This window comes from Lipophrys pholis, assembly GCF_963383615.2.
Source record: "Lipophrys pholis genome assembly, chromosome: 15".
In the NCBI taxonomy this organism is placed as follows: Eukaryota; Metazoa; Chordata; class Actinopteri; order Blenniiformes; family Blenniidae; genus Lipophrys; species Lipophrys pholis.
In genome coordinates, this window is record NC_137642.1 from 21502412 (window position 1) to 21523474 (window position 21063).

A 21063-nucleotide genomic window follows, 5' to 3' on the forward strand; every position below is an offset into this window, starting at 1 on the left:
TTTTATTTGAAATGAAGACCAGTTTGCTAATTATTTCTAATGTTTGGTAAATATTTGGTCCACCCATTCAGTCTCATTCAAGAATGACCAGTTTTGATAGCCAAATACCATGAAAGCCCACGCCGAACGCACTTTAGCACATTTCTGAATAGTGTTGCTCATATATATTATTACCTGGGCATACAGAAGTGTGTGCTGCAGCTTAATAGAGACATACAGCAATGAGACGATTACCCCAGTTTACATTTTTGGTGTTTCCACAGCTTCCTACCTTTACATTGGATTTTTAGATCGCTTTCATTGAAAGTCTTAATATCAATTTTGAATTTTATTATAGAAAATAGAGGAGAAATCCGTGAATCTGCATCCCGCTCAGAAGTGATTCTATTGCTTTGACAGGACGTTGGATGGATTTTCCAAAACAAATGAGCAGAACATCGAAGATGATTTTGATGTCCCTACTACGCCCTCAAAGTATCCATGTCCTTCCCATGCTGAGCAGAGTTTACATACACAGCTGACTACAAGCCAGGCGGTCAAAGCTTTATCGTCCACGTCTTCCTGCAACAGCATGCCAGCGGACTCTCCTTCCACTCTCCCCGATATTTCTCATCTCGAAGTTAGTCTTCCTCTGCCGTTATCCACCAACCTCAACGGCTGTGGAGTTTTCAACAATTACCTCTTTCGACAAGATCCCACAACAGGACATCTTTCTTTAGTGCCAGTGCAGGTCAGAGCTCCAGAGTCTCTCCTCGGGTTGGATATTAATCTCTCACTCGTCCCACCGCCGTTGCAGGAGCTGATGGTGGCTAATGAGAGCGCTGAGGAGCCATTTATTGACTGTCAAAATGCACCAGCAAGGCCCGCACCATTAGAATATGACCTCTCAACATCTTTTTATGGAGGAAACTCAATCATCTCTGGCAGCATCCACGAGCACGTAGTGCCCAAAGCTTACAATGGAGATACAAGCTGGAAGGGAGAAGATGAGGGGCGGTCCTTTCCAGAGCCCACCTCCCCCAAAGTCCACCCCACCCTGCAGGAGGTGATCAACCTACTCAAGGGAGAGTTTTCACTCCATGGCTTTTTGGTTAATGGACATGAGGATGTTGCCATGGGTATGTATCTTTACATCATATTTTATTGTCTTATGTCACACTCAAATGGACAGATAAAAAAAAAAAAAAAGTTTTAATTATTAATTACTTCCCCTTTAATTGCAGCGAGACTGGCGGTTTTGAAGCTTGACTTCATTTGAAAATGTAGATTATTTATTTAAAAAAAGTCCAAATATTAACTCCGCTTGAAAATATACTTGAAAGTAATGTAATGTGTTTAAATATCTGTCAGCACAAACCTAAATATGACATGAGTGGTTCTTTGCAAGTCAAGTTAATTATATTGAGCAATTAATTATACTTTTAATGTCGCACCCAAGCTAAAGCTGACATGTTTCACTCTAATCATAACAATTGCATAAATACTTGTAAAATTTCAGATTTGTCTTATTCAAAAATCTGATATATTTTCATTTAAATAGCATCTATTATGTGAATGTAAAAGTCAATTAAAAAGTGTGAGGCGGGGGGGATTTGGGCCCCATTTACACAACATTTCAACCTGTTTTTGCATTTTTTCTATCAGTAAAGGTTTGTGTTTACATGGCAACGTTCTGTAAAAGATGTCCATCTACGTAACATGAAAACAACAATGCGGTTGTAAAGTGCTGTTTTCTCAGCTGCACCTAATCCACCTGGCAACACTCACACCTGGAGAGTAACTGCTCCTTTAATAAAACGTTTCCATTACTAATGGTACTTCAGGATGAAAACATGTGACGTCTCTCTCACACACACACCAAACAACAATATTCTCACACACCAATGGAGGCTGCTGCCATGCAAGGCACTGAATCCATCCTTTGGGTGCAATTTGTCTTGCTCAAGGACACGTCAACAGGGGGAGATGAGGATATTTTAATTTCCCTCTGGGGCTTAATAAAGTAAATCCTATCCTATCCTATCCTAGGAATCAAACCTGCAGCCTTCTGATCGAGAGATGACCACCTGAGCCACAGTTGCCCCAACTTTTACTCAGCAAAAAACAGTTTACTTCCCTGAAATCCACTGAACTGCATCACTTTTCTCCTTGCCAGTGTTCCCAACACCCTGTTCAAAATGTAACTCACTCACAGAAACAAAAAAATGTGTATGTGAGACAGATTGCTCATTTCAAAACAGTTGGTAAAGTAGTCCTGAGCTTCTCCGACAGCCTCATTTCAAAATCAACTGGTTCTGTCTTCCGAGGGGAGTACATCTTCTCTCTGAAGGACCTCCAGTACCAGGCGTTTGCCAGCGTTGTGAAGGAGCGCTTCAGTGACCTGTACTGGGAAGACGACTTGCTGGGAATATTGCATTGGCTGGTAAACTACAGCCCATCCAAACTGTGAGTATTTTTTTGCTTTTTTTTTTTATCCTTTATATAATCAAAGTCAGAAAACCCCGGAAAATAAATTTTTGTGAAATTTGGATTATTCAGAGTGGAAAAAAACAGTCAGTGTAGCTGGTGGCAGAGCATTGGTTTCGCCGTTCTGTCGGCTTCTGTTTACTGAGGAAAGAGAGCAGCTTGTGTTCAGTGTGCCAACAGATATGCATCCTCACGAAGTCAGACATAAATCACCAACCGTTTTTCTATCAGGATGAACATGCTGGAAGATTGCAAAACTAATAAGTTGGTGATTTGCTGCATGCATTATTGCGCTTAGAGTAATGAATCTGTGTTGCTTAATATTAAAACTTTGTAATTTCAAGACCACAAAACAAGTAAATGCGGAATTTAATTATTGGATAATCATGCAACTTAATTACATTTATATACAGTGATGCAAAATTTTGGCGCACTTTGCACAATGAAGTACTCGGGGTCAAAGCAATTCATTTACAGAGAAAACCAACACATGAACGATTCCCTAGTGAGCAGCAGCTGAGAGGAAAGTGATATTTGTTCACCCAACCATTAATAATGTGGCCTGCTAGTTTTAAACCAGTCTGTGGACTGAAGATAGCGATGTCCCACATGTTGTAACACACACACACTCATGTGCAAACAGATGCATGCCAGCAGTACATTTGACAAAGAGAGTTCGGTGGGTCACAAACTTAGAATGGATCAGAAGCTGTCACATGATTTCAAAAGTCACAGCTCATATTGTGATGGCGAAGCACCCAAAAGCAGAGACGGGTAATCGGAGGTAAAAGGGAACAGTTTTATTCTCTCCACAAAACACAAAGTGAGCCAGAGAACGGCTGAAAAACCAAAAACAGGAGCGCAAGCAGCAAGCGTCGGAGACGAGAGGCGACACCAGGACCACTCAGGACGATCGACAATAACCCGGCAGCGCCCTTTGATCAGCTGCCGGCTTAAGTACCACGTTGATCATGATCAGCCTCAGGTGTGTGTGCAGCACTAAGAGAAGGGGAGAGAGAGAGGAGAGGTGCACCACACAGGAAACACAGAACATCACAGTACCCCCCCCCCCCCCCCCCCCCTCAATGAACGCCACCTGGCGTTCTACCAGGCTTGTCCGGGTACTTTGTGTAAAAGTCTGTGAGCAATGTGTCGTCCAAGATCAGGGATCGTGAGATCCATGACCGGTCCTCAGGTCCATATCCCTCCCAGTCCACCAAGAACTGGAAACCACGTCCACGACGGCGAACATCCAAGAGGCGACTGACTGTGAATGCGGGGTGGCCACCCACAACACGGGGGGGAGGAGGCAGCGACGTAGGCTCTGGTATCAGCGGAGATGGAGGGCTACCAGAATCGCTGACGCAGGAGGGCCAGGGTCCGGTGGAACCCAGGGTGGCAGGCCAGCTTGGAATCATGCCCCCACTGTAGAACTTGTGTCCTAAGAGCCGGGGAAACAAATAGGCATTCCAGAGGACAACCTTCAGGGGTACCTGTGGTGGGTTGAGCCTCCTGGACCTGCTTCTCAATCTCCAACTGGGCAACGGCCACAACACAGGAGGGGGGGGGGGGGGGGGAAGAATGGCCTGGGGGACGGACAACTCCTCCGAAGGGGCAAACTGTCGAGATAGTGCATCCGCCTTAATATTCCTGGAGCCAGTGCGATAGGTGATGGTGAACCGAAATCTTCCCAGGAAGAGCGCCCAGCGGGCCTGACAGGAGTTGAGTCTGCGGGCAGAGTGAAGGTAAGCAAGGTTCTTATGGTCTGTCCATACTACAAATGGGTGTGTGGAGCCCTCCGACCAGTGCCTCCACTCCTGGAGTGCCAAAACCACCGCCAACAGCTCTCGGTTGCCCACATCATAGTTCCTCTCTGCCGGTGATAGTCGCCGGGAGAAAAAGGCACATGGGTGGAGTTTTTCATCTGGAGCAGTGCGTTGGGAGAGAACCGCCCCCACCCCAGTGTCTGAAGCGTCCACCTCCAGGACGAACGGACGGTCTGGGTCAGGATCCGACAGTACCGGGGCAGTGCAAAAGAGTCTTTAACCGGTCAAAGGCACCTTGTGCATCCACAGTCCAGGAAAAGGGTACTTTCACAGATGTCAGCCTTAGTAAAGGGCTGGCTACCTTGCTGTAGTCCCTAATAAACCTCCTGTAAAAGTTCGCAAACCCCCAAAACTGTTGTAACTGCCTTCTTGTAGAGGGGACAGGCCACTCCGCCACAGCCTGAATCTTGGCCGGGTCAGCACGCAGTTGCCCCCTCTCAATCACAAAGCCCAGAAACGGCACTGAGGTGGTATGGAACTGGCACTTCTCTGCTTTCACGAATAACCGGTTCTCTAATAGCCTCTGGAGAACAAGCTTCACATGTTCCTGGAGAGTCTGAGAAAAAATTAGAATATCGTCCAGATAAACAAAAACAAATTGATTTAACATGTCTGAGTACATCGTTCATTAGCGCTTGAAAAACCGCTGGGGCATTCATGAGTCCGAACGGCATCACCAAATACTCGAAGTGTCCTGTGGGGGTGTTGAACGCAGTCTTCCACTCATCATTCTCCTTGATACGCACCAGGTGATATGCATTGCGTAGGTCCAGCTTGGAGAAGATAGTTGCCTTGTGGAGAGGGCCAAAAGCAGAGTCAATGAGAGGCAGGGGGTAACTATTACGAACAGTTATCTCATTCAGACCCCGATAGTCTATGCACAGCCGCAGGGACTTGTCCTTGTCCACGAAGAAAAACCCAGCCCCCACCGGGGAGGATGACGGGCGTATAACACCTGCTGCCAGGGACTCGGAGAGGTAGGATTCCATGGCCTCCCTCTCAGGCTTGGATAACTTGTACAGCTTGCTGGTGGGTAACTTGGCCTCGGGAAGCAAATCAATGGCACAGTCATAAGGTCTGTGAGGCGGGAGGGAAAGGGCTCGGTCCTTACTAAAGACCTCCGCCAACCCATGATACTCAGGAGGGACGGCAGAGAGAACAGGTTCAGGGGTAGGAGGACTCGAAGTGGCACAGGGGTTCGCAGAGTGAAGACAGTGAGTGTGACAGAAAAGACTCCAGTTCGTGATGGAAAAGGTGGACCAGTCAATTTGAGGATTATGTAATTTTAACCAAGGGAGGCCCAAAACTAACGGCAACGAGGGGGAGGGGATAACATAGAGAGAAAGGAGTTTACAATGGTTGCCCGAAAGTATTAAGGACATGGGGGTAGTGCGATGGATTACCTGGGCTAGTAATCTGCCATCCAGAGTAGAAATCCTCTTGGGAACAGGGAGAGGCTCAACGGGAATCTTGTTACGGTTCACAAAATCAGAGTCAATAAAACTTTCATCAGCACCAGAGTCTACTAACGCCAGGACAGGGTGACAGGCTCCGGAGTGGTTCATAGTACCTTTTAGGGTGAGACGCTCACAGGGGGGGGTCCGATACGGATGTCTGGCTCATCAGCGCCCCCCTGTGGGCTGATGAGCCCGCTCTTTTGGCACCTCAGAACACTTGGCAATGAAGTGGCCAGCCTGGCCACAATAAACACAGACGTTGGTCCATTTGGCGACGACGTTCAGCTGGGTCAAGCCGTGCTCTTCCCAGTTGCATGGGTTCCTCAGGAGGAAGCGAAGAAACGGGTCCACGTGGAGGGTCAGTAGAACCCACCGAGGGAAACGTCTGCTGAGACGGGACTGGAGGCGGAGGAGAAGGTCGGGACCAAGGTGCTGCGTGAGGGGGAGCTCTCCTGGCTAACCTCTCCCTGCGTCTCTCCCTAAGCCTATTGTCTAACCTGATGGTGAGGGAAATTAACTCCTCCAGACTAGCCGTTTCATCACGGGCTGCTAGCTCATCCTTAAGGTCCTCATTTAGCCCCTGCATAAAAACTGTTTGTAGGGCTTGAGAACCCCAACTGCACTCTGCTGCAAGAATGCGAAACTCTATAGCAAATTCAGCGACTGAGGAGGCGCCCTGCTGCAGAGAGAGGAGTCGCTTACCAGCCTCTCTACCACGAACGGGATGATCAAAAACTCTCCTCATCTCAGAAACAAAAGAGTCCAGTGTATTACACACAGTGGAACCGGAGTTAACCAGGGCTGCTGCCCAAGCCGAAGATTTCCCCTCCAATAAGCTCATCTAAAAGGCTATCAGAAAAATAAGTGAGCGGCTGCTGCTGAAAAACTAAGCAACACTGGTGAATAAACTGGCTGCATGCCCCTAGATCACCTGAGTACCTGGCGGGAGTAGGGATGAATGACTGACGGGACTGCGCAGCAGGTGGCGGCGCTGTCGGCAGCAGCGAGAGGTGCAGCGGTGACATCATCAGAGCCAATGGCGTAGGTGTCCAGGCGCTGGGGACAGACTTGTTCCACCCGCGTCGTGAGCCGGTCGACTGAGGACGCCCACTCACGAACCACATCTGTAGCGCTTGCTCGTGTTGCCCAACCCGTGCGTCCTGGATCTGTAGCGCAGATCGCATCTGCTCAACCTCCGCAGGATCCATTCCTTTCTTTGGCCGGATTATTCTGTGATGGCGAAGCACCCAAAAGCAGAGACGGGTAATCGGAGGTAAAAGGGAACAGTTTTATTCTCTCCGCAAAACACAAAGCGAGCCAGAGAACGGCTGAAAAACCAAAAACAGGAGAGCAAGCAGCAAGCGTCGGAGACGAGACGAGAGGCGACACCAGGACCACTCAGGACGATCGACAATAATCCGGCAGCGCCCTTCTATCAACTGCCGGCTTAAGTACCACGTTGATCATGATCAGCCTCAGGTGTGTGTGCAGCACTAAGAGAAGGGGAGAGAGAGAGGAGAGGTGCGCCACACAGGAAACACAGAACATCACACATATGCTAAAGCCAAAACATGATAGGAAATGCAGCAACACAAATAAAGGCAAATCTTACATACAGTATTCGTAATATATGAATATTTGATATTCTTGTCTTGTCTTGTCCTGTCTAGGGTATTTTTTTTTTACATTTGCTTCAAAATACAGTACTTGTGATTTTTCTTGTTTCGCATTTTGATAGTTGTGGAGTATTTTTTATCAGATTTGAAATTTTCTTCTTATATATAATAGAATTTAGAATAGAAATTAACATGTACCTGATTCAACAGTACCCAAAGCATTTGACATTGTTGGCCTAAGTCGCCCATTCACACACACACACACACACACACACACACACACACACACACACACACACACACACACACACACACACACACACACACACACACACACACACACACACACACACACACCAATGTATTTGGCCGCTCTGTAAAGCGTTCAGTCCATTCACTGGGAGCACTTTGGGGTTCAGTTTCTTGCTCAAGCTTGTGTGGACAGAAGGGGGATTGAACCTACAACCTGCAATGACCTGCTCTCCCAAGTGAGCCATGTCCCTCCTTATGTTAGATATTTCATCGAGATGGGGCATCAGAAATGACACTTCGATGCTTCATTTCAGAGCGTCTGCTGGCAGTGTGGTAGAGTAACACATTCCAGATTGGCTGCCTTACAACTCCTGTTATCGCTCGCTGTACTACAACATCTGGCACGTTGCACACTTTCAGCTTCAACATCGGAATAATCAGATCCGCCTTTCACATTGTATAATCATTTATTTCTTTTTCTGCTTAAGTTTTTTATCCTCTTTGTCATTCCAATTAATCACATTAGCATAATTTGACGAGCTAAAGCGTGTCTGTGTAAAACAGTGAGGTGATCGGATCTGATCCGACTGCTCGTATCCGGATCTTTTTAATTCATTCTTACGAGTGCTCTGAAGAACGAGCGACCTAGATCTCACTGAGCGTGACCTTTCTTCCCCTGCGCACTTAAATATGCGTGTGCACGCCCTTTACCCGGCATTCAAATGAGCATTGGTACAATATGCACTTCATACGTGAAAACATCAGCTGGCGGCTTAAACAGTCCCTATGGAAACGGCTTTGAAGTGTGTGCGTGCAGAGGAGAATGTCTGGCAACACTGGAGACACATGTACAGGCCCCTCTGCATTGTTCCAGATATGCTGACAATTAGCCCGGGGGGGACTGGAGGGTGTTGAGAAGGGAGAAGCAGGGAGGGGTGGCAAAGGGGTGCTTTTCAAATTCTGTGAATGAACACATGCACACATTTATATGAAAGCTGTGGATGGGCGGAGAGGCCAGCACGCGACTTCTCTCAGACATCTTTTTGTGCAGGCGTTGCCACGCTCTCCCGCCCTCTGCGAGTTATTAAAAGGAGCCTTTAATCTGCTGTGGAAGGGAGATATCACAGCTTTGCCCGGTGATAGACAAACCTCTCCAGAAAGGAGATTTATTCCCGGCATTGGCACTGTCCACTCTCCAGCTGAAACGGAGTGCATAATGTGAATGATTAGCTGGGGTATGTGTGGAAAGTTTGGGATTTAGTCACTTGACATTTTTAATATATTCCATTACCATGTGCGAGTTCTCTGATTTGCGTAAATGCATATCAGTGACAATTTACCTTTTGGAAAACGCTGATTGTTCCCACCTTTGAACACGCTGTGTGTCCTCTGTCTCCTCCAGCGGCTCTAATGAGCAGCCTCCATCAAAGGCTGTGCAAAGGGCAGCCCATTCCCCACCCTCCACAGACGCTGTCTGCAGAGGGAAGAGGGAAGTTTGCGTGCACAGCCGCCTCGATCTGAATGGAAACGTTCACACGCCCAGTCCTGTCACTGTGGATCCCTGGGAAAGGACCAGAGTCACGTCCCGCTGTGGAGTTCCAGAAACTACGGCTGAAGATGAGGAGTTAAGATCGCAGCAAATTCAGCTCGGCAGCACTCAAGGTAGGAGGCTGACTTGCGTGGACACTTCTGGTTGCAATGTCATGAGGAAATAGCTGTGAAGGGTTGGGTTTTAGAGACACTGTAGATACAGAAACTAAGCAAAACAACACTGTGGCAGCTGGAGAGAGCCACTAATACACAGTTTAAAACAAGACTCAAATATCACTTTCATTTGTATCCTATCTTAAATAAACGTTGAAAAAACTTGCCCAAATGTGGTTTAAAGTTCTTCAACAGAATACTCAAATAGTTAAAACTGTTGAATTGGTTTAAAAGCAACACATAGCATATCTAACAATGTCAAAATTGTTATTAAAGTTAAGTGTTTTTATTTATGAACAGTATTTATCTGATGCTACATATTATATGGTCACTTTGAATACATTTTATTTTCTTTATATTTTGCAAAGTACAATATGATTTTTGTTTTTGCATAACACATTTCATTTCCCAATCTTCTTCCTAATATCCATTAATACATAATCATTTTTATAATATCAAACCTAAGTCAAACCTAAGTCAGTGAACTGATTGTACACAAGCAGGCATGTTTGTGTTGTATTAGTTAGAAAAAATATATTGATATTGTATACCATTTTAATATAATGTTTTAGATGATTTGATAATAATCATTGAAAACGTATTATTGATATACTGTATTATTTACCTTCTAACCACTAGATGGCAGTGCTCTGATATATCTCCATGCATGTGACTCCTCTCTCTCTCTCTCTCTCTCTCTCTCGAGAGAGAGAGAGAGAGAGAGAGAGAGAGAGAGAGAGAGAGAGAGAGAGAGAGAGCAGGGGTTTGCAACCTTTATGACCAAAAGGAACGTTTTCAGGATTTTCTACCAAATAAAGAACAAAAATAAAGAATATCCAATCTGCAAAAACTGAGATAGACTTCCTGAAGTATCAGAGCTGCAATTTAGATGTGCTTTATGATATTTTAAGCTTTTGTTACTTTTTTTTTTTTTTTAACAGATTTTTCCTCTTTTTTATATTGATTTTGCCTCAAAAAAAATTTAATTTAAAGGTTGTTATGGCAGTATTTTACCGGTCCAGCCCACTCAAGATGAAATTGAACTGTATGTGGCCCCTGAAATAAAATATGTTTGACACACCTGTTCTAAACTGTGGCCTGTTCAGCTTCATGTGGAATTTAAAATACAGTTCTTCAACTTGGGTTTTCACTGGGGAATTAGCTTTAGTCACTATGAAGGTTTGGCAAGGAAATTATGATTCCCTGGTAATAAAAAGAAATCATAAGAAGATCTGAGATCATCTCACAACGTTATTTCTTGCCAATCTGAACATATTGTACATTGGACCTAGACATGTCCAATATTTCCACTCCGAAATATGAAATTGAATAATTCAAGCCAAATACAGATTTTTAACTGTGTCGTACTTCACAAATACACAACTGTGCAGTACGATCAAGGCAATATTTATTCTTGAGCGACCTACCTGGATGGAGTCACTATTTGAATTTAGGCCATTTGCATTCTGTCCTATTTACAGCCTGTTTTGTTGTTTGCATACATTTCTTCTCATTTTGCTGCTGGCGGAAGTCACGAGGGCCACCACTGGCTGTTGGACGCTGTTCTTAAGTTTGCAGCACTTTCATAAGAGTCCAAGGCACGCTAGCCAAACTCTGAAAGAGTTTTTCTTCTTTTCTGAAACTCTTTCCAAGCCAGTCACACACACACACACACACACACACACACAAACACACACACCACAGACTTGCATCAGCATTTGTTGTTGCATTAACATGTTTTAGACATGGTCTGCTGTTCCAACACGATGCAGATAATCAGATAGTAGTAGATCTTGATCTTTAAGCTGCTCGGGTAAACAGTATGCGCATTGTGCAGCCGTGTGCAGGGTTAGCAACAAATCCCCCACCCCGGCATCACCCTCGGGTGTCTCTCGATGTGTTCTCTTCACAAATCCAGTTTGTCCTTTGCTCTTCATGTGATTCAATCCTTCTTTCATAGTCTTCTGTAACACCTCCCACTCTCTCTGCTGTTATCCAGTTCACTTCCTCTCCCTCTTAGTTGTTTCTACCTCATCCAACACTGCCAATTCTCTCTCTCTCTCTCTGCTGTTTCACTTCGCCATCGGAGGCGTGAGTGGCGACAGTTTGGACTCGGGGGTCATGGAGGGAGGAGATCATTCAGCGGGGGGCAGCGATGAAAGCCCCTCTGAAGCCGAGTTTCTGCCGGAGAGGGAGGAAGGTGCGGCCGATCAGACGAGCCCGGACTGCTCGGAGGACATGGAGGACAGCGACTCTCTGGCGTCGGAGCGCCTCCTCTCCCCGGGATCCCGGGCGGAGGGCACGGGCCTCAGCTTGGGCCCCGCCTGGGATCTGGCCCTGTACGGAGAGGACTGTTTCAGTGAAGAGGTGGTCCAGTACGCCGCGAATCTGGGTCAGCACGCAGGATCTCCATGTCTGGAAGCGAAAACACAAGTAGGTTAACCTGTGAAGGCCGCAGGCAATGAGTCATCTCTGACCTTAAGCTCATGTGTTTGAACAGCTTTATTTATTCATCAGGCTGCAAAGAAGTTGTCATTTATTGAGAGGTGTGTGCAATTGTATACCATGCTGATCTCCGAGCACTATATTCTTTGAAAGAAAGAGTTTAATTTAAACTTTTGGTAGATCTCTATCAAAATAATGCATTTTTGTTTCTACTGCAGCCATAATTCCAGGTAATATAGGACGTTGTGTGACACATTTTAAAGAGAAAAAAGACAGCATTATTAATGTTAAAAGGGAGAAATTGGATTGACTTTGGAAAAAAACTTTAAAATGTAATGTCAGTCACACATTTCAAACAAACTGGAACAAATTCATCTGTTCTCTTTTTACTCTTAAAAATGAGGGACCGCCAAAAAAGGGGAGGAACATAAGCTCCAGCGATATATGTATAAATATAGGGCACTTTTACATTCTCCAAACACTGCCCAACCCACACACACCGTACACAACTAAAATCAGAGACTCCTGAGATTATGAGAATAATTGGATTATATTATTCAGAAGTCAAAGAATTGTGCTCCTTTTTTTAAGTTTTAATAGCATTTTGATGGAACTGCAGCAAAGAACAGTTTTCCCCACCCTTACTTTAATATAACAGTTTATATAATATCAGATAGAAGTTTAGCACCCAGTCTCAGAATCATGGTTTGACATCATCTTTCTGTTATAAGTAATGTGTAAATGTTGTATATTTGACACATCACTGCATGACCTTGGATCCTCTGGGCTTTCTTTATCCTGGAGGACATTACGTCCATGATTTTTGAAGTTGGAGTTTAAAACCTTAACTCTATAGACTCCAGAACACTTTCAGTCCACCTTAAATAAGCTTGTGTATGATTCACTTTTGACCTGCATTTGTGTATCCATGTATGAACTTTTGCTCACACATTATATGCAGCAGTCTTTTAACCGGTACCGTCCAGTGCTGCTTTTCACTTCCTTGCATACTTCTTTAGATTCAGGTTATATTTTCTCTATGACAGTACTCTCCGCAAATGATGTGTTGCACAACTTCTAGCATTATTCCATTGTTTGTGCAGGGATACAAATGGCCAAAATGACTTTGCCACACAGGATGGCCTGTTTCCATCTTTGTAAAGTGGTTCAGGCAATCTGAATAAGATGCTCTTTGGTATTTTGGTTGACTTTCTTGGTGTTCTTCTCCTGGAGGAATTTGGGATTGACGGAGATGGTTGGGTTTCTTCGCCAGCCACATCGCAGCCAGAACTCCATGAGTAATAAGTGGGTGGACAACATCAAACCGCCTGAGCTGCAATAAATGATGTCTACATGTACAGTAGATTCATGTTCTACCAATTCACAATGACAACAGCTTAAATGTAGGAGAAAAGTGTGATTCTTATTACTCTAACTAATTAACTCCAGACATGTCAAAGCATATCCATATATATATATATATTAAAAAAAAACTTGTGTTGCTAGTTAGCTGAATTAGTTACAAGACGCCCTTCTTATGCATGTCGTATTATATATTATAATTCTCACAATTACCTGTAAATGGATGGATGTTTTACTGTTTTGGAACTATCACACAACTTCTCCAGCTTCTGCCATCTTTGTCTCAACTTTTTAAAATGCGTTGCTGGCAACAGACTCCCAAAAAGACCAATGTGCCTTTTGTTGTCTTTGTACTTTTACATTCAATATAGGGTTCAAATAATTTGCCCATTATGAAAATGTGTCTTGTTAGATATTACATAATGTTTCCTCTTTTCTTAAACTGAGAATGTACCCGCCTGTGTTTATTCCTTGTTGCTATTTGATGTAGTTTCACTCAACTCTTCACCTGCTCGTATTTTCTAATTAAGTGCAGGAATTATTTTTCTTTTTTGTAATGAAGTGGGACACGGTGAGGCTTTGGGGTAAATAAGAAGAGAGCGTGTTAGGGACTTTAAGATAATTGGCATATTATTCTCTCCAAACTGGATCTGAATATGAATGTGTTGAACTTGGCCTTCGGCTGGAGGAAGCTATTATCATTCGCAAAAGAATAATAATGATCCGTCTTTGTGTTTGCACACTTTGATGGCACCACTGCTTCTTCAGAGGAGCTAATAACACACCTTAAGAGCTGTGCTGCTGCAACTTCTCCCTCTTTTTACTTCAAAAGAGCTGCTGCGTCCTGTTACTGCTGTGAAAGGAGGAGAAGAAATCCCCCCCCCCCCCCACCCCCCAATACCCACTAGAAACCTCTCACTGAAAGCCATGTCGTGCAATTTCAGCCCTTTTGTTTGATTCTGCGTGATTTCCTTTGAACAGGAACTGCTGCAGCAGCTGATGATTGAAACAAGGAATCTAAAGAAAACAAGAAATTTCTACCAGAAGCTGATTCAACAGGAGAGGAAAAACAAAGGTGAGGCGCCTGTTCAAAGCGCTGCAAGGATAAAAAAAAGTGATGTTTGGTTTGTTGTGTGATCTATAACAGTGGTTGTCAGAGTGTGTGTGTGTTTGTGTGTGTGTGTGTGTGTGTGTGTGTGGGGGGGGCAGCTGAAAGAGGTTCGGGGTTGGGTGCAAAAGCAGAAAAATCCCAAAATTGTGTCCTTTAGTGCTCATTTAACACTTGTTTCACATGGGATAAAGCATTGATTTCCAACTGGGGGGGCCAACCCTCCTCAAGGGGGCGCCAAAAATACATAAGGGATTCACAAATCACTCCTTATTTTAAGAGGTCCAACATTTTTTTAGGTTTAAAAAAGAGATGAGTCAGCATTAAGTTTATTGTTGTCACAAATCTAATAAATGTCAGTCTTTTAAGTGTTTCATTTAAGAGTGTCTGCAATATACACAATGGTAACCTTGCAAAGGAAGCAGCGGGAGATGAAATGGTGGCGCGTCAAGTAGAAAGATGACTTTGTCAAAAAGAAAGAAAAAATAAAATGAGTGTACCAAGACAGAATTTTTTGCTCCATTGCACTTTAAGCCCCGAGATGGAGTGTAAATGCAAAGAGTTTATCCTCAGAGAAAATTAACTCATTGTTACAGAATGTAAAATAGAAACTAGGAATGCAGCGATATGAGAAATTTTGCCAATACTGATAACCAATATTCACATTGCTGGTATGGCCAATGACCAATATTTACTGATATCGATATATTTTAAGTTTCAAAAAAGGTAACGCATATCTCATAATCATCTTTTATAGATACTGAAAAATCAACATAAGCGTTGATTGAACAATCGTTCAGTTTATTCATTCTCTAGCACGTAACAACACGTGTCTAAACAAACATCACTTAGAAAGTGTACAGGCACACGTGCATGCGCCACACCGATATTCCTATCGGTTCACTTTTTTCCATCGGACCAATACCAATTTTCTTTTTTTTTAAATGACATTGGCCGATTCCAATATGAATGCTGATGTATCAGCCATCCCTAATGGAAACTATTTCACATATAGTGTGTTTATGAGGTTCCTTCAACCTATTTTGGGTACTTGTACAGGGTGTAGCGTCGGGCTTTCTTAGGTTTACAATGGTAGAATATTGTGTCCCTCAAGCAAAGGTTGGTAACCGCTGGGATAAAGGATGTAGTGATGAACCTACTTGGCAGGACTTACTGGCCTGGGTGGTGGTTCATCCTCCTGATCTATAAAGTCTTGCACATTTTGTGTTACCCGAAGGTGGTGAGAGCAACAAACCGATGCTGTCGAAACTCAAGTCGCAGCTTGAAGAACTCAGATCCAAGGTTGCCTTCCTGGGCTGTGTAAAGAGATACTTGGAGGTACTGACAGATGTTCTTTTTTTTTTTGTTTGTTTGTTTGCTTTTTCGCATATCAAACCTCTTCCAGTCCTGGCAGACAGTTTTTCTTTCCCTGCAGACTCTGAGTGTGGACCAGTGGGGCCTAGATGTTTCATTGCTGCCCTCTTTGACTGTCTGTGGACCCGACTCGTTGGATCTTCCATCCTCTGAAGACCCCGCAGTGTTAAGCTTTGGCACGAGCAAAGGGAAGACCACTCTGCAGACGGGGTCTCCTTCGGGTCTCATGGCTTACCTTTACGCCAGGTAATTATTGATGACGATTGATCCCATACTGTATGAGCTCGCTCTAGTGCGAGAGGAGTTTTTTTCACCTGTTTAGCATTGGCAGAGAAGATCGTTCACATACTCAGCTCTGCTGCTCATCCCACAAATGCATGTTCCCAACATAGTTAAAGGGAAATATTCAGGCTCTCAAATGGACTAATATTTATTGTCAAGAAGCATCATTACAGTGAAGAAATACTCTACCAAACACACATTTCTTTACTTTCTGGGCACAGTTCATGTTATTGTTTCACAAAAGGAGGACTTTCTTTACACTTGGCATTACAACAGTGATTTCCACAACGTGTATTATGTGTTTCCCTGTAAGGGGCTATTTACAAGTAAATAAAGAAATTGCAACTACGGTGCCTTGTGTATAAATGCACAAGAGACTTAACGTATAGAATCCTGCTGTTTGATGCCACAGGCGTCTCATATATTCAGACCACAGTGTGTCACATTCAATTTAAAAGGCACAAATGCAGCTTTTTCTCAATGGATGCCTCCTTTACTGAACAGAACATATGCTTAAAACACAACTGCTTTATGTGACCTTAGGTTTGTTTCATATCCAATTACAAGGTGGTCAGTATGGCAAAACACATTAGGTATTTAAACAGTGTGGACAGTGGATCAGGGTTTAGCTTAGTGGAAAGCAAACACCGTTAACCTGGACTTGTTTGCTCTGTACCAGGTGTCGAGGGGAGCTTGTCTTTCCTGCTGTGAATCACTTAAAACACTGGTTATCGCTAATTTGAAAGAAACAACATTACAGTTAAACAAACAGTTTAGGACAAACACATGCAAATGTAAACAAATGACTTTCGAAAGGACCCAACATGCAGACTCAGGATAAAAAACCAAAGTCAGGCCCCGTTTCAAGTGACAAGGCATCGTTTTTACATTTTCATTTCAAGAAAGATACGTGTTTACGCGGCAATGCAAAAGACAAATGGACATTTTCAAAAAGCATCCTGTTAAAGTTTATTTTGACGTGCATATCTGTTTAGATATGGTTTATCTTTTCTTTTCTTTTTAGGACTTCAATATGACATTAAACATTATGTAAGAGAAATTCAGGGCACACTGACACAATGCCCCAAGAAAAGAAATCCTCTGAAGAAGTTCTGTTCTCAACCAAGTAGGCTAAAGACCCGGATGTAGGACTTGTAAAGAAACCACTTCTCACTGTGGTGCTTGAAGGGTTGCTGTTCACAGTTTCACTATTATTAACCAGGAGAAAGAGCTTTTCAGAAAAAAAAAAGATCAATCATGTGTTTTCCTATAATGTTCTAACAAGGGATGTGCTGGTACCACTTTTTTAAAGTACGGGCACAAGCACGACTCGGTATCTCTAAACTGCGGATGTTGAACGTGCTCTCTTGCATACCTGCGGGCTGTTTTGGGGATATGTAACGAGTACGACTACTCCGAGTCGATACTGGTATCGGTTTCAATGCGTCCCTTGTTCTTGTTCTTTCTCTTCGGTTCAAGGTCTGTTTGGTTTGTAAACTTCTCTCAAGTGTTCTGATTGTTTCCCTGGCAGAAATGCTGTTTTGGAGGGCTACATCCAGCAGTTTCTCTATACATATCGTTTCTTCTGCACTCCCGAGCAGTTACTGCAGTTCATAATGGAGAAATTCATCATTGCTGGGAGGTAATGTCAGTTTCAGAGCTCGCCTCACAACATTTACTGCATTTTACTGCATCCAAAACAAAAATCCTGGTCCTGATTCTGATTGTCCTCCACTTCAGGGAAGGTCCGGACATGTCTGGAGACAGTGAAAGGATATTCCATCGGAGTTTGGACCTGCTGTACTTCTGGATAACAGATAGTAAACTCGTGGATTTCACACCAAAGTCCAGTTTGGCGGATACATTGGAAAACTTTCTGAACGCCGAGGTAGGCAGTTCATGAAGTTCATGACAATGTGCAGACATAAGACATTACACCTACAGTATGTCGTTGCCTCTCAAACTTGTCACCATCTGAGAAAATGTTAGTCTCTCCAAATCCTGGACATGTGCCATATGTGGCCCTTTAGCTCCGCTTGACCAGCCTTCAGGGAGTCACTGGGGAATTCTCAGTCAAATGAAAATTACTGTCATTATCAGCTTTATTGCATCTAAAACTGTCACATTTTCACGTTATTGGCCATTATTACATTATTGGTTTACTTGTTTACTGAACTTGACGTTTCAAAAAATGTAATTAGGATTTACAGACAAAGACTGGAAAGGAAAAAGTGACACAGAGCAACAATACCTCATAAAAAATTATTTAAAAGAAAACGTGGCTTTTTATCAGGAGATAATTGTTATTGAACAATCTACCTCAGCCTCCTAGAATGACCTGTTTATTCACTTGCTTTGACTATAAGTTGTAGGTAATTATTTTATGAAAGTGTTTGCAGCACGCAAGAATGTGCAGTTTGTTAGAATAGTGTGTATTTTAGGCCCCGTTTACACGACAACATAAACTATAAGGAGTTTCTTGAACGCTGTTTCGCTGACTTTATGTTGAGATTTCTATAGTAATTGTTTGATTTTTGTCAAATTATCGAAATTTTCATCATGTTGACTCTCCGAAAAAATCAAAGACAAACTTGAAAGTTTAAATTGAAAGATTGTTATGGCCCTATTTTATCACTCAAGATGAAGTTGGGCTGTTTGTGGCCCCTGAACTAAAATGTGTTTGACACCACAGATTTAAAGTATGCTCCATATAAGCCAATAGTTTAAATCCTCACTGTCTGAGGTTCAAGTGCCCAATAAGGGGTTAACAGCTTCAAATGTTCAAGATTATGTTCCAAAAGTTTTTTTTTTGTCTTCACTGAATGAACAATGACTGCATCTCCTCTCAGGTGATTCCTGTGGACAGCCAAGGCGAGGCTCTTCTGGCTGATCTCCACAGCTCTCCCAGTGGGACTCCTGCACGGCCGGTCAGAGGAAGCCTTCTCAGCTTCGATGAAGAGGACGACACAGTGAGTTTGCGTTCATCTACTGAGGCTCTTTTAAGACGAGGCCTCTCTTTTTGATGACTTGCTTTTTATGAATAACCACATAATTTGCTCCTGGGGGGAGATTCCAATGTTCAAACCTATCATTTCAAAGTCCTTGTAAAAGAAATCCACATTTATGTTTGAATCACGGCGTCCCAAACAAAGCGGAGCTTACAAAAACATAGTGTGACCTGAACCTCCATATCAAAGCCAGGTAGCTTTTGAATCAGTGATTCCCAACCTTTTCCTTGAGGGACACACATTTTTATCCCTGTAAACTATGGAGACCCCCAGCACTCCCTGTATAATTATAACAAAAAGTTATAAAAAAAAAGAACCTCATATCACACTATATATGAAATACATTTTCCTTGTTATATTATGTGATGAGTTTCTTTTCTCTGAGGATAAACTATTTTGGTTTACACACCGTCTCGGGCTGTTTGGTGGACTGGCGCCACTTCAGTTCGAGTTTCAAACTGTCATTCGCCAGATTTTCGCCACAAAAGATGCATTCAGCTGTAATTTTGAGCGTTACTACGAGGAAGCCATACTCTCTTCTTTTTTTTTTTTTTTCTTTTTGACAGACTCGTCTTTCTCTTTATCCTGGCTTGCTGCCATTTCTTCCTCCCACTGCTTTCACTGTTAATGTGAATTCTCAAACCTAGTAAACTTGTAACATAAATGGATTCGACACAGACTGCTTTTTTTGAGACATGGAAAAATATTATACCACCAAAATAAGGAGTGTCAAAAACTGCTCACTTCAAAGACCACATTTAGCCTGATTCCATCTTGAGTAGGCTGGATTGGAAAATAGTGCCATAATAACCTTTAAAATTATACTTTTAAGTGTTTCTTTGTTGTGACTGTAGGTTATGAAATGGGCTATATTTCCACAAAAAACAAGCAATTACATCCAAACAATTACTACAATCTCAACATAAAGCCAATTTTAATGAAACCCTTTGGTACGGTACTGATATAGTGAAATGTAAAAAAACCTCTTATAGCTGTGGCATTATGCATGTTTTTACAAACTCAGGTAGCTATCTTTCATGACATTCATCACCGATATCGCAGCTCGGGTCTCAGTGCTGTATTGTGTCCAATACGCTCAAGAAATCTATTTAAAAAACACTCAATGTTGTCGTCTATTTCAGTGGAGAATCTCTCACGTGGTGGAGTCCTCTGCGTCCATGCCCAAAGAAAAAGCCTTCTCCATCGCTGCGGCGCTGCCTAAGCCCTGCTATGGCTCCCTCATGAATGACTTGTCCGGCAACAGCCTGCAAAATGAAGAGCGAGTCCCTTTCAGCCAGAACGAGCACAGCACACAGCGCATAGCCCAGCAGCTCACCCTCCTGCAGCAGGTACCTCCGTCTCGCCATCCACTGATTGTTGTTGTCGGTTTCAACCACCAGAGGGCGACAGGTCTTTATAAATGCAGAGCAACACACCGGTTTATCAACTTCAGACTCTTTTCATTCAGGAGATTTTCCAAGGATGCCATCCGGTTCATTTCCTGAACTCCAGGATTCAGGGAGTCCGAGACAAAGTCCTGACGGCAAACAGGTGAGTATAATGTTACAGTCTTAATTTCTTCTCAGGGTGCAGGGGATGGGTGCAAACACACCTGAGAAAACTCAAATTCCCCATCATCCCAATTCAAAATCCTCCACTTGATCTTTTTCTGCTTGTGTCTAAGCAGGAGATGCTGAATTATTTTTTTTTATTTATGCTGGATTTACTGCATTAATGTGTATCATTACCCTCAGTGACCCCTGTGGAGTTCTTCTACAGCTAACACCTTTTTCAGGCTTCCATGCCAATTTATTCATTTTTGAATAATTTTTTACAGAAAAACCAACATGGATTATGATTTGATATGTTCTGATTCATGTTGAGAACATTGAAAAGCATCAGCAGCAGGCTCGAGCGTTGAAAGTTGCCTCAGCAGTTCACTGGGTTCTACAACTTTATCTATGAACATGTCCTTGTCACATGTGGATCTCCATGAAAACATCCTCACAAACTGAAAACATTAAAAGTGCCCATAGAAACTACTGTTACATGATAAGCAGGTTCTGTAGGTAGGTTAAACTGTGAGAGAATGAGATCAATATAAATGAGCGCGTTGAAATGTAAAATAAATAAATAAAATCACTGTCCATGTTTCTTCTGACA

At 43.2% G+C, this 21063-nt stretch overlaps 1 protein-coding gene across 1 annotated transcript in view; it reads left to right on the top strand.

Annotated features, from left to right (window-relative positions):
- kndc1 (kinase non-catalytic C-lobe domain containing 1) overlaps positions 1–21063 on the top strand; it is a 59959-nt gene that overhangs the window by 27370 nt on the left and 11526 nt on the right. The window contains exons 15-26 of the mRNA XM_080482442.1: positions 400–1118; positions 2307–2445; positions 9020–9279; positions 11411–11754; positions 14110–14203; positions 15474–15574; positions 15672–15856; positions 17424–17534; positions 17633–17780; positions 18742–18861; positions 20043–20249; positions 20369–20451. Coding sequence (XP_080338568.1) covers positions 400–1118; positions 2307–2445; positions 9020–9279; positions 11411–11754; positions 14110–14203; positions 15474–15574; positions 15672–15856; positions 17424–17534; positions 17633–17780; positions 18742–18861; positions 20043–20249; positions 20369–20451 — 2511 coding nt within the window. The remainder of the gene's footprint in view (positions 1–399; positions 1119–2306; positions 2446–9019; positions 9280–11410; positions 11755–14109; positions 14204–15473; positions 15575–15671; positions 15857–17423; positions 17535–17632; positions 17781–18741; positions 18862–20042; positions 20250–20368; positions 20452–21063) is intronic.